The 12,383-nt window shown below is 48.7% G+C and overlaps 1 protein-coding gene across 1 annotated transcript in view; it reads left to right on the top strand.

The window, feature by feature from the left end:
- The window catches only part of SYNPO2L (synaptopodin 2 like), a 33,668-nt gene extending 22,918 nt beyond the window's left edge, over window positions 1–10,750 (top strand). The window contains exon 4 of the mRNA XM_009570729.2: window positions 4,304–10,750. Within this exon, the coding sequence (XP_009569024.1) occupies window positions 4,304–6,630 (2,327 nt within the window). The 3' untranslated portion in view covers window positions 6,631–10,750. The remainder of the gene's footprint in view (window positions 1–4,303) is intronic.
- The last annotated feature ends 1,633 nt before the right edge of the window (window positions 10,751–12,383 follow it).

Here is a 12,383-nt window from a genome sequence, read left to right as displayed (position 1 = left end):
CTCATCTTGAAAAGAGTTATGCTTTTTAAACTTCCCTTTACTGTAATTAGTAACATAATTCATTTAATTTCAGTGAAATTTAGTTAAATTAAGTTAATGGAAAAATATTTGTAGTCTTTGCTTAATAGATTTTTTTTTTCCTTTTTGTAGATTATTCCAACAGAATTTAGTTGGGACGAGAACCAAGTGCCTTAGAGGTTAATGATAAGCTTTCTGTAGAAATTATCTACCGCACCAGCAGAATTTCAGAGTTTTATAACTCTTCCATTTACTCTTTTATCTGTTCCATTTGAATGTTCTTAATGGAGACTTTTCTTCTGTACTGCAGAGCTGTATTTTCATTCCAATTGCATATTGTATATACCAGATTCTACAAGGTTTTCCCAAAGAGAATCTATCCTCATATGTGTACATACTCATCAGAGGAGAAGAGGCTGCACCACTTTCCTTGCTCTCACCTTAAGAGCCTCTGTATGAGAACCTCTTATAGCAATGTTGCCCATGGAAGTTGTCTCCTTGGCATGCAGCAATGGCTAGCGGATTTTTGGTGGCATGGTCAGACTTGCTAACACTGGAGAAGGTCTGTCTGAGGCCTGGGCTACCATGTTGCTAAGGCTGGGGCTGCTGGGAGGGAGAATCACAGGGCAGTGTCTTGTGGCCACAGCTCTGGGATCCTCTCACAGGACCTTTTTGCTCATGTACAGAAAGAGGCAGTAAGACAAGACCTTGCTGAGGTGTGAGGAGATGCCGAGCAGGCCACAAATGCGGAGATTTGTAGACTCACAGCACCTCTGTTCCCTTCCTCCCCATCCACCTCAGTTCTGACTATCAGTATCTCATCTTTGAACACCTCTCAGCCTCCAGTGCTGGAGTTCTGAATGGTGCTGTCAAAACACCACTCCTTGGCCTCCTCCGTCACCCTCCCTGGGCACAGCCACACTCTTCAGCAGTGTAAGTAACAGCCTCTACCATTTTAATTCAACTAAACCCCTTCACTACAGGAATCCAGGATCCTAATGCTCCTCTGTTACATGTTCCTGAGACCTGGTGCGCAGCAGAAATCTGTGTCATGGACAGATTCTCCTCAGACACCAAAGGGAGTTGATATATAAAGGAAAAGAAAGCCTATCCTCTCTTTTCTTCTTATGTTTACCTGGAGCTGTGTGCTCTCAGAGGGTTTCTCTGCCTGTCCACGTTGGACATGAGCACTCTGAATCTCATGTCTTTGAAGGGCTCTTTAGCACAGAAATGCTGGACATTGGGGCACTGGAAATACTACGCTCTGAAGCTTGCACCTCGGAACCAGTGAGAGGATGGAGTATATTTTCTTATTTTAAAATAAAAAGAGTTTCTCCTCACAAGGAGCAGAGATTGGGGGAAGAAGGAGGGTGTTTCAGTACGTGCCAGGTGACAATGTCCATCACACTGCTCAGTGATGAAGCTAAGAAGACAAAAATAGACAGACTGACCTCATGGCTTTCAGCAGCAATGCCTATGAGACAAAAGAGAGGCTTTAAAAGGCTTGTAGAGCTGATAGCAAAGGGCTTGGACACCTCAGAGTCTTGGTTCTGCTCCAGCAGGGAACTGCTTCACTCCTCTTTCCTTGCCTCTCTCTGTTTATGGGGAGCTGTGAATTAAATGGGCTTTGTGACATGCCCAGCTCTCCAGGTCTGGACTCTGCCTTCTTGAGCTTGCATCAGCCTTATGCAGGTACAGATGTCTTTTTCTTCTTCTCTTCTCTTCTCTTCTCTTCTCTTCTCTTCTCTTCTCTTCTCTTCTCTTCTCTTCTCTTCTCTTCTCTTCTCTTCTCTTCTCTTCTCTCTTTCTCTTATCTTCATTCTTTTTCTTCTCTCTTCTTTCTCCTATTCTTTTGCCTATTTTGATTTCACTGTTGCTCTTTATCTTCCACAAGTCAGCTCAGGAAGATTCATCTTTCTCTTTTTTCTTCAACTGTTGTGGGAGATTGTAGCTTGAACAGTATGATAATTTTGACTGTCTCCTGTTATATTTTCACGGAGTATTTGCTGGCTCATACTCTAGAGCTGAGTGCTTTCATGGTACTCTACTGTCAGAAGGAGCTGCACAGATACTCACTTTGGATGGTGTAGCTCCCTAGCTATTAGCTCCTGATGCCAGAAATCCTTCTGTGAGCCACTCAGAGTCCACAGTTCACATATTCTGCACTTAACTAAGATTCTGTAGTGCTGCTCCGCCTCCTCCTTGCAAATTTAGAAACAAAATACGGACCAGGTGAGGTGTAGCAGCTTGTGGTAAGAAAGAAATCTATCTTACTTCCTCTATTGGAAACAGCCCCAGAGACGCATGCAGATTTGTAAGTGGAGTGGATGGACCTTTAGGAACTGTAGCTTATTTCCATCATGGAGGCCAGGACTTTGAGGGTAAGTCTGTTTGCCCTCAAGAGCACTAAGTCTCCATAAAAACCTGGACACTATTTCAACCTTGGTTCAGCAAAGCTAATTCATTTTTTAAGGAAAGTTTTCCAGAGAGCCTTCACTTTGCAAGAGCAAATACAAATAGTGAGCCATTTTTTCTGCATTGATTTTGATGTTTCCAGTTTTCTGGGTGCAAAAGAGGGGAATGGACTGTGCATCCATGCAAGGTGATCTCAAAATGCAGAAGTTCCCTTGCTGATAATCCTGAAGCAGCAGCATGCACTATGGAATGGCTGCAGACTTCAAGAGGAGTCTTTCCTTGTATTTATCTTAAGCTTCCTGGAAGTATGACTGCTCTGCAAATCAACGCCTTATTTTCAGCATGGGGTGAGAGAGGGAAGCTCTTTCTGCTGTGGTTATGCTGGTGTGGTATGAAATGATGACGCTGTCACAATTGTGCAGCCTAGCCAGGTTTTGGGGAGCATTGGCAGCCCTCAGGAAAATGAGTTTCCTTATTAGCTGAGATCCCTGTCCCCCACTGCAGGTAACTGTGCCACATAAGCAGGTCCCCATTGAATGAATGCTCTGTGATGAGGTGGTCAGAAGTTAAGATCCCAGGAAGGACTGAGCAGATTCCATCCTCTCCTGACCTAACACTGCCCCCCAGCACTGCCTGCATCCCTCCTTTCCCTCCTCTCCTTTTCTTTCCTCTCCCCCTTCAGCAGGACATAATTTTGTACCTTTCTCTTGAGAATGTCAGAATTATGAGATGCAGGCAGTGGATGGATGTTTCACTGTACTATCCATGCTGGGAAAAAGACAGTGGGAGTAAGGAAAAGGATGAAGTGAATGAAAACAGAAATTAGTCTACAGTTTAGGTACGTGTTTTTTTTTCTGTGTGAGGTTAGCACTGAGATCTGTCACTTGAACTCTGATTCAAGTCATGTCCATCTTTCCTTAGGGCAGCTGAGTTTGGTTTTTACTGTTGAATCTTGTCCACCCCCTGCTTTCCATGCACACAAAGCGGAGAACACAATGTTCCTCCCTAGCGCTTTACTGACTACTGGGCTGGCAGGGCAGGTGGAAAATTATTATCCCACACTTTCATGCCAGTGTCCCAACAGGTGTTGGCTTTTCCAAGCAAGCCTGTCTAAGTGGATTCCTTCTAGCCTGGCTGATCTGTTGTGGAGGTCTGGGATTCTTGCTCAGGAGCAAATGCTCTTGCTGGGCATGGGGCACAGGCAAGGGACTATAGCAACAGTGAGAACATGCTCCTGCTGTTGCAGAGAGCAGCAAAAAATGCTGCACACAGTGCTGCTGCAGGACATGCTGACTGCAGCTGGCACTGTGGGGCCCAGAGCAGAAGCAGCCCAGCCATGCCCACAGACCACCTCTTCAACTGCACACAGGCGTGGGTGCTAATGGCAGCAGCGGCTGCTTCCCAGACTCTCAGAGCCAGAGAGATTATTTGTTCCTGGGAATCCTCCATACAGTAGGAGGAAAGCAGGGCTCCACCTTCCAGGTGATAAGAAAGAGGTAAAAATTCCCTGGAGAAAGGGCACGCACAGTAAAAGTGCTGTGAGATACAGCCTGGGACTCCTGGCCACATGCTGCAGAAATAGGGAGTCCCAGGTCTGCCCAGGAAACAGTCCAGCTGCCAGAGTGTGGACAGTTCCCTCTCCACACCTGCATGAACTTCTATCGTGTCTGCAGGGAAAGAGAAAACTGCACCTGGGTTTCTATCAGCAGTTCCTAAAGACGCTGTCAGTAAAGGCAGGAAAGAAAAAGTGCAGGGAGTGGCAGCGAGTTTCCTCGTATGGGCACTGGAATACCTGTAGCCACATCCCTGTCCATCTTTGCGCACCCAGCTTTTGCTGCACTCTGAGCTTGCCTCTTTTTGTCTCTTGCAGAGCTCCACCGCCACGAGAGCATCCAAGAGAAAAACGTGAAAGAAGCCAAAACAAAGTGCAGAACCATCGCATCCCTGCTGACGGATGCCCCGAACCCCCACTCCAAGGGGGTGTTGATGTTCAAGAAGCGCAGGCAGAGGGCGAAGAAGTACACACTGGTAAGCTTTGGGAGCGTTGACGAAGACCGCTCCTACGAGGAAGAAGACGGGGTTTTTCCAACTAGTGAGTCTGAATTCGATGAGGAAGGTTTCTCTGATGCCCGAAGCCTAACTAATCACTCAGACTGGGACAACACTTACCTGGACATTGAAAAGTCCAAGTCTGACTCTGAGCAGAAGGAAGAGAAGCAAACAGGTTTGAGTGAGGCCTCAGGTAAAGGAGCACGATTATTTGAGCAGCAGAGGGAACGGGCTGGGAAGTACACAGTCGAGAAGGTCCCAGCACAGAAGAGCCCCCAGCTTGCCCCAGCTGCCCAGCCACCACCAGGCACAGTGAACGGAGATATGCCTGTGCCAGAGAAGGCAGCCAGCGTGCCCCTCAGCGTCCACCTGGAGGGTGTGCAAGTGCCCAGCAAGCAGACAGCGACCCTCCCCGCTCACACCCCAGCTCCCCTTAGCCCTGCTTTCTTTCTGCCTCCCCCAAGCACACCCGACCCCTTCTCCACAAGCACGAGCATGTTCAACAGGTCTGCACGGCCCTTTACTCCTGGCTTTTCTGGTCAACGCCCAGCAACCTCCTCTGTCATCTTCAGGCCATCTGTACCCAAGAAACCTAGTGAGAGTCTGAGTGGGCCAAGCACAGTGGTTCCCCCTCTCTCACCCCTAGCTCCAGGAGCACCTGGCAATGCTCCAGTGCCAGCACAGCGCAGTCCAGTCAGCTCCTCCACATCTCTGTATATTCCTGCACCAGGAAGGCCAACATCACCACTGGAGTCCCAGCCAAGAGGGGGAGGAAGTGCTCCAGAGACTAAGCTGGCTGCCAACACTGCCCGGACGTCCACCACCTCTATCTTTCTGTCAGCTCCCTCAAAGCCAGGAGGGGAGGTGGCCTCTGCAGCATCCCAGCCACGAATCCCTGGAACAGCCTCTTCTTCTTTGTATATCAGTCCAGCACCAGCACAGCACACAGTAAGCAGTTCCCCCATGCCACAGCAGCCTTCTCCTGCCATCTCATCAGCAACGCCACAACCTCCTTCAGAGCCCTTAACCTCCAGAGAGCAGAGGATTGCTGTGCCGGCTCCCCGCACAGGCATCCTGCAGGAGGCTCGCCGACGGGGCAACAAGAAACCCATGTTTAGTAAGATTGAGGAGAAGAAGAATTCACCCAACCCTGAGCTCCTGTCTCTGGTGCAGAACCTGGATGAGAAGCCAAAAGGTGACCACCCTGGGGCGGGCTTCGAGTCTGGGCCTGAGGAGGACTTCCTCAGCCTGGGCGCTGAGGCCTGCAACTTCATGCAGTCTTCTGGCCGCAAGTTCAAGACCCCACCTCCAGTGGCTCCTAAGCCTCCGCAGCAAGATGCTGGACTGGTAAATGGGGCCCAGGACATGCCTCAGCTTAAAGGCAAGGGGGCAGAGCTCTTTGCCAAACGCCAGAGCCGCATGGACAAATTTGTGGTGGAGACAACACCGAAGCCAGAGTCCAAGCCCAGGACCCCCTCTCCTTCCCCTTCTCTGCCCTCATCCTGGAAATATTCACCTAACATCCGGGCTCCCCCTCCAATAGCTTACAACCCAATGCATTCCCCTTTCTATCCTCTGGCAGCCAGCAAATCTCAGGCTAGTAAAGCGGAGAGTAAAGTGAAAAAGGCACCTGGCCAGAAATCAGGGATCAAGGTCATTGATTTAATGCGCCACCAGCCCTATCAATTAAAGTCAGCCATGTTCTGCTTTGGGGATCCCCCAAGCACTGAGGAGTCTCCTGGTCAGCCGGCCCCGCGGGCTAGCTCATCCTTCACGGCAGCCAAGCAGATCCCTGTGAAAACAGCCAAGACCCAGGAGATTCGTCGCTTCTCCACTCCGGCTCCCATGCCAGCCTCAAGCACCCTGGCACCTACTGTGCTTATGCCCCGCTCAGCTACCATGCTGGATGAGCCAGTGTGGAGAACAGAAATGGCCTCCTCTGCCCCCACAACACCAGCACCCTTCCAGGTGGAGCTCAGCCAGCCTCCGAAGCTGTATCAGAGCTCCCCAGAGCCTGGTCAGGCAGCCCAGGGGCTCTCACCAAACCCATCCTCAGCCTCTCGGTTTCAGGTAGCCAGGCCCAAATTCTCAGCAGCGAGAACGGGGATGCAGGCCAATGTGTGGAGGCCAAGTTTTGGCCACCACTGAGGCAGGCACCCCTCCCACCCCGTCCGTGGCCCCGCAGAGATAGTGCATGTTTTGTCTGTCTTGTCAGCTCAGTACATTGGGATGAGTGACACAAAATGAAGAAAAGAGAAAAAAAATATTACCCCCCTTCTGTACCGCCCCCTCCCCAGCCTCAGACGGGCAGCTTCACAGCAAGACCACGGCCTCAGACGGGCAGCTTCACAGCAAGGCTTACCAGCTGCGGCTACAGCAGGAGGAAGAATGTGGAGAGAGGGCACGTGTGTGGTACACGGAGCAGCAAAGCCTACCTCTGGAGCGGGTGAACGGCAGGAGTTCTCTCACATAAGGACATATAGGTGGTAGTGGTTTTCCTTTACCAAGGGCTTTGAAGTCACCCCTGAATGGAGGGAGACTGGGGGCAAGAGCTTTCCAGGGAGAAAGGGTCAGAGGTGGCCCTAAGCCCTCACTTCCCTGTTAGACTGCTTTGCTTGGAGCCTGTCTGTGCACACACGCATCTGTGTGTGCACATGCATGTGCACAGCAACTTGGCAAGGAGTGAAAGCAGAAGTTGGCCTTCACCTTGGACACTGCCAGAGGGGCATGGAAGGATGACGAGATAGCAGAGTGAGCAGGGATATTTGCACACGCACACACATGCAGTGCCGCCTGTGCAAGAATGTGGCCATGCCTGCCCCTTCTGCTGGTCACCAGGGCTCAGGTAAAAGGGAGAGTCACCTGAGTTGGCACTGAACATGGCTATTGCCTCTGGGAGCAGTTTGCCAAAGAGAGGCTTCAAATGGACTTGCTGGGGCTCTCACAAGCTGGAGGAACTGCAGAAGGCAGTATAAGTTTTTGAGGGCACACAAAGTAAAAGCTAAGCTCAGGCAGTGGCTGGCTGGCACAAGGAAGGCCCTGCAGCATTTAGTCCCACTGGAACAGGATACAGATGCTGCAAGTACAAAGGAGGATTGTGTGGGAGAAGGTACTGTTGGCTGTAAAAGGAAGCAGGACTGAATGAGCAATTGTGCACCATCTTTTTGTTTAGGACACAAGTGTGGCTGGATTGGAAATGGATCATGACACAAGCTTGCTGGAAACGCTGTGATGAGCTGGAAAATGTTATAGTCGCTGTCAGTATGGAAGTGGAGGTCAGGGAAGCAGAAGGTCACAAGTAGAATTTCATACTAAATTATTGAAGCATCCTTGGGGCCTATCTGGTAAGAACTGAAGTGCTCTGAGAGTCCGAAAGGATTTGCATTCACACACACATGTAGAGCTCAGTTTGCTGGCGTTGCTGGGGAAACAGGACTAGTTCCTTGAATGTTCCAGGCTAGCCTCAGACTTAATCCCTGCACTACAGGCATACAAGAAGAAAGCATTCCCTTTCCTAGGGAAGAATTTCAGATCAGTAGGGACACTAGTGCACACACCCTTGCCATTTGCCTTCTGCCTGTGCTCCCCTTTGGCAGCAGCCATTTTAACAGCATGATCCCACAAGTACACCAAGAAAGCATCGCTCCTGAAGGACTGGCTACCAAACACAACAGATGCCTCAGTTGCAGTGAAGGGGCTGGTCACCTCTTCCTGGGAAAGGGCTGCCCAGCCTGTTGCTAGACCCTAGGAATGAGTACTGGAGGGAGGAGGAGGGCCTCATAGCCGTGCTTGAAAAATGTCTCCATATTGTTAGACTTGCTCCTCTCCTTCAAGCAGAGGCTGTTCTCTGACCAGACTGAGCTCAAACTTTGAATGTACAGAACTGTATGTTCTAGCAGAAAAGAAGGAGTACAAAGGGGGCTGAAACCAAGTCTGTAAGCAGTGCAGCTAGTGTGGTTTCACACTGAGTTCAAGGCAGCCCTTCTACGCACAGCATAAGCTGAAGCTCACAATGAGGGTTTTTTCATGAAAGCCTAGGGCTCTACTTTTTCTTGGAGGCAGTAAGGTGTTTCTCCATGAATGTCTGGAGTTTTTGCATGTGTGCTCTCCCATGAAGAAAAAGCAAGCTGGAGAACCTAGCTAGCAGCTCTAGTCAAGAGCCTGAGAGAGAGAATAACAAAAAAGGAAAAGTAATATGCAATCCTGCCCTCTAATCCTTCACACTCTGTCTGGGCTTGCTGTGCAGGCCTGTGTTTGCAGTACATCTTCCTGGTTCCTTGAAACACAGGACAAGCATGCTGGGGCGAGAGGAGGACAGCACTTACACATCACCTGGCAGCCTGTCGGCCATGGGAGACGGTGAAGACAAAACCTTTGGGAATGCCTTGAGTTAATGAGCAAAGGGGTGGATGAGCCAGAAGAGATGTTGTACCTGGTTGTGCACCAACTGATGAGGTGATTGCATGTGTTCCTGGAAAAGACCCAGAGGGGATGTCTTAGGATAAGCCATGTCCACAGAGTTAATTCAGATCACCAGAATCCGCTTAGCTCTGGTGAAGGGGAGCAGCTGTGCTACATAGCCTAACTTGGATGATTGCTTTCTTACTCATCCTGTGCCGCATTGCCAGCATTTCTGGAAAATAGTCCTGTGTGCTGTAGCAAGCTACATCTCTGTGATTCTTTCCAAACATGGATGGAGGAATTTTCTGGTTTTCTAGAAAGCTATGGGAAGGAACTAAAGGACTAGCAGTGCTTCAGAAGCTTTGTCTCTAGTCTTCTTGTGGAGTGCTATCTGTGGCTAATGGCGTTAGCCACTCACCTTAAAGACAAGACAGACAAAGGTAGTCCAGGTTGAAAGCATCACTGAACTCAGGTGTAGAGAGAGGTTGTGTGGACCAGAGAAAGGGTGCTCAGGATAATTTTGCAGTGAAGAAATAACTTCAGAAAGTGTGAATCCTACTCTAGTGTCGCTTTCCCTTAGGCCTCTAAACATCGGTGCTCTCAGGGCCTGAGTGTCCCAGGAAACTCATTTTGCTACTGAAAAAAAAGGTCTGGCCTGAGCGTTTAAGGAAGATTGCATGTAGTTAGTATTTCAGTGGCCTCACTCCAGTTTCTGGGAGACACTGACACAAGCCAAGGAGTGATGGCCATGGACTGGTGAATGTTAAATGTCAGGACCTGCATGAGTGGAATAACTGCATTTGGCCCATCACTTTGATAATGTAATGGGCAGGAACTGGGAAAAAAGTTAGGTCTGATTGGAGATTGCATATTAAATAGCAGAGCAAGGAAAATAACTGGGAGACTGGGGATCCTGCACTTCACTTCTAGCATTCTTAGTTCAAAGCTATGTTTAGAAGCAAGGCCAGAGCAGTTGGATGGATCTCAGTCCCACCCAATCTTTTCTGGATCCTAGAACATAGGACTTGATCTGCAGGAGTAGAGGTGCTGAAGATGTGACCTACAGCGCTTGTGGAGCATCCCAAATACGGACTGTGGCTGAAACTAGCACAAGATGAAAACAGTAAACACTGAGATGCATCTGCTAAACTATAAGGAAGAAACCTGCTGGCTTCAAGCAGCTCCGCTAGTGTCTGCTCATGAAAATATTGTGTCTGGTCTGTTAGAAAGGACACAGGTGAGGTTAGGAGGAATACTTTTGAACCATGTAAGCTTGTCTTGAGCCTCTCCAAATTTCTAATTCCTCAGCTGTTGAACAAGCACAGCCGTAAACATTTTGACAAGTTTAGCTCCCACCTGCTAAGTTCTAAGCCACTGTGGCAGGCCAAACCCAAGTGTCCCCTCATTAAGCATTTGAAGATGTCTTCACAGGCTCCGATTTAAAACTGCTACCATCCCTCCTCTCTAGCACATTGCAGGTTATGCATTGCAGCTATAGCAGTTCTGGGGCTTGTCTTTGCTTCAGAAGTATCAATCCTTTCCCTCTGAACTTATGAGAACACTTGACAGAGATAACCTCAAAATCCTGCACACCTGAGAGGAAGAATCTCAGAAGAGACTGGTGTGATGAGGAGTCACGGATTGCCAGACACATGCACAGTGCAAGCAAGGACTGTCTCTCAGAAAGACCATGCTCCCTTTCTGATAATATCCAGCACCCCTACCAAGCCCTCTTCCTAGAAGAGACTTGTCAGTGCTCTAAAAACAGGAGTCCAGCAGCAGTGCTCTGTCTGGTAGAAGATGTGACCTCAAAGGAGAACAGAGTTGGCTTCTTTGTTTATGGAAATACTTTTTTTTCCCTTTTTTGTTTTGTCTTTTTTTTTTTTTTTCCCGATTTACTGTCACTTTCTATTTGTTAGTGCAGAAGAATAAACTTGTGATATGCACTTTACCAGTGGCATTTTGTCACCTTCTTCGCTTGGCACCCAAAAGTGACTGCTATGTGTACAGTACTAGCAACAAAATAGTAAGGCCAGGTGAATATGAGGAGTCCAGAAAAGGATGGGATGTGTCAGCAATAAAACCACCTAAGTTGGACTTAAAACCCCAGTATATTAAAAAAGCCCCCCCAAAAACCCAAAAACCTGAACCCTACCCTGTGTTTATAAATCTAGTATCAATAGAAGTCTCTGGTAAATCCGAACAGAAACTCACATTGAACAATTCAACCTACTATTAACCAAGAGATCAGAAAACCAAATCAGTCAGAAAATCAGATAAATCCAATTGTATCCTCAGGCTCCAAGCCTAATTATAACTGTAACCCTAACCCAATTCATTTTGAAGTTACTCAGTTTCTAGGTCCTGCAGGGTTCCTTGTGTTGAGTTTAGAAGTGTTAGCAGGTCACCTTTCCCAGATATATACCACTCACAGACAGCAATTGCTGAGTACGGCAGGAGATTCTGGGGTCAGCTACATGACTGGAGTGCAGTCCCTGGTCTCTGTCCAGGTATTCTTTTGTGGATTTCTTTTCAGATTAATTATAAGGAGAGTGGTGGTCTGCGGGTGGGTCTTGGGACTATCCAGCACATTTCTGATTGATTTGTGGTCAGGAAACACACAAAGGGGCAGCAATGTTTCCTGATGCCAAACCTGAGCTGCTGTTGAACCAGAAGCGCAGCTCCCAGAGTAATAAATCTACGGATGCACAGGCTGCAGATTAGGACTGCATCTTGTTTTGCTTAATAAAGCTGACATAGTAGGATTATGAGCTACTCCAGATGGTTTGACACATTGCAGGACAGTTGCTGTGTCCAGGGCTCTGATTAAATTCCCTGTTAACCTCTACAACCTTCTCAAGTGAGAGTCATTTCTTCTCACAGCAGATTGTGTCAGAAGGAGCTAGACAGACTGTCAAAGGTGGAACAGGAGCCAAGGTACTGGCCCAGAGCAAAGCTGACAGACTACTGAACAGCTACGCAGCAGGCTAGGGATGAGCCTGCACTTCAATGTGCTACTCAGAGAGAGTAGTTTAAAACAGTCAGGTGCCTAGTGGGGATCTCTATCTCCAAACAATCATAGTTGGTGGAAGGAGAAGTGTCTCACACAGAACACAGCAATGCAAGTCCGTGGCATGTAAGGGCATTCCCAGGCAGTAAGGACCTATTGCTCTAACGGCCACTAGATGCTGCCCCTGTTCTTCTCGAGGGCACCTGGGGTTTGGGCATTCGCCTGATGCGGCGTTTAAAACCTTAGGAAATCCTTTCCTCCTAATCTGTCCTCTTTTGACGCTCACATATGCCGTGGCTCAGTCCCACATACCAGAGGGGAAGGCCGTCTTCATTCCAGGGAGTTTTGGCAGCGAGAGGCCTGGTGCAGCTCGAAGGGGACACAGGCAAACAGGCTTTCCAGCCAGCAACACACCATGGGCACACCGGTTATTTCAGCACCCGCTCCAGCTATCTCATCAACTCCTACGTGATGTTATATACAACATGTA

Source organism: Cuculus canorus, chromosome 7, assembly GCF_017976375.1.
Source record: "Cuculus canorus isolate bCucCan1 chromosome 7, bCucCan1.pri, whole genome shotgun sequence".
NCBI lineage: Eukaryota > Metazoa > Chordata > Aves > Cuculiformes > Cuculidae > Cuculus > Cuculus canorus.
Note: the sequence above shows the minus strand (reverse complement) of the source record. Positions and strands in the feature narration are given on the sequence as shown.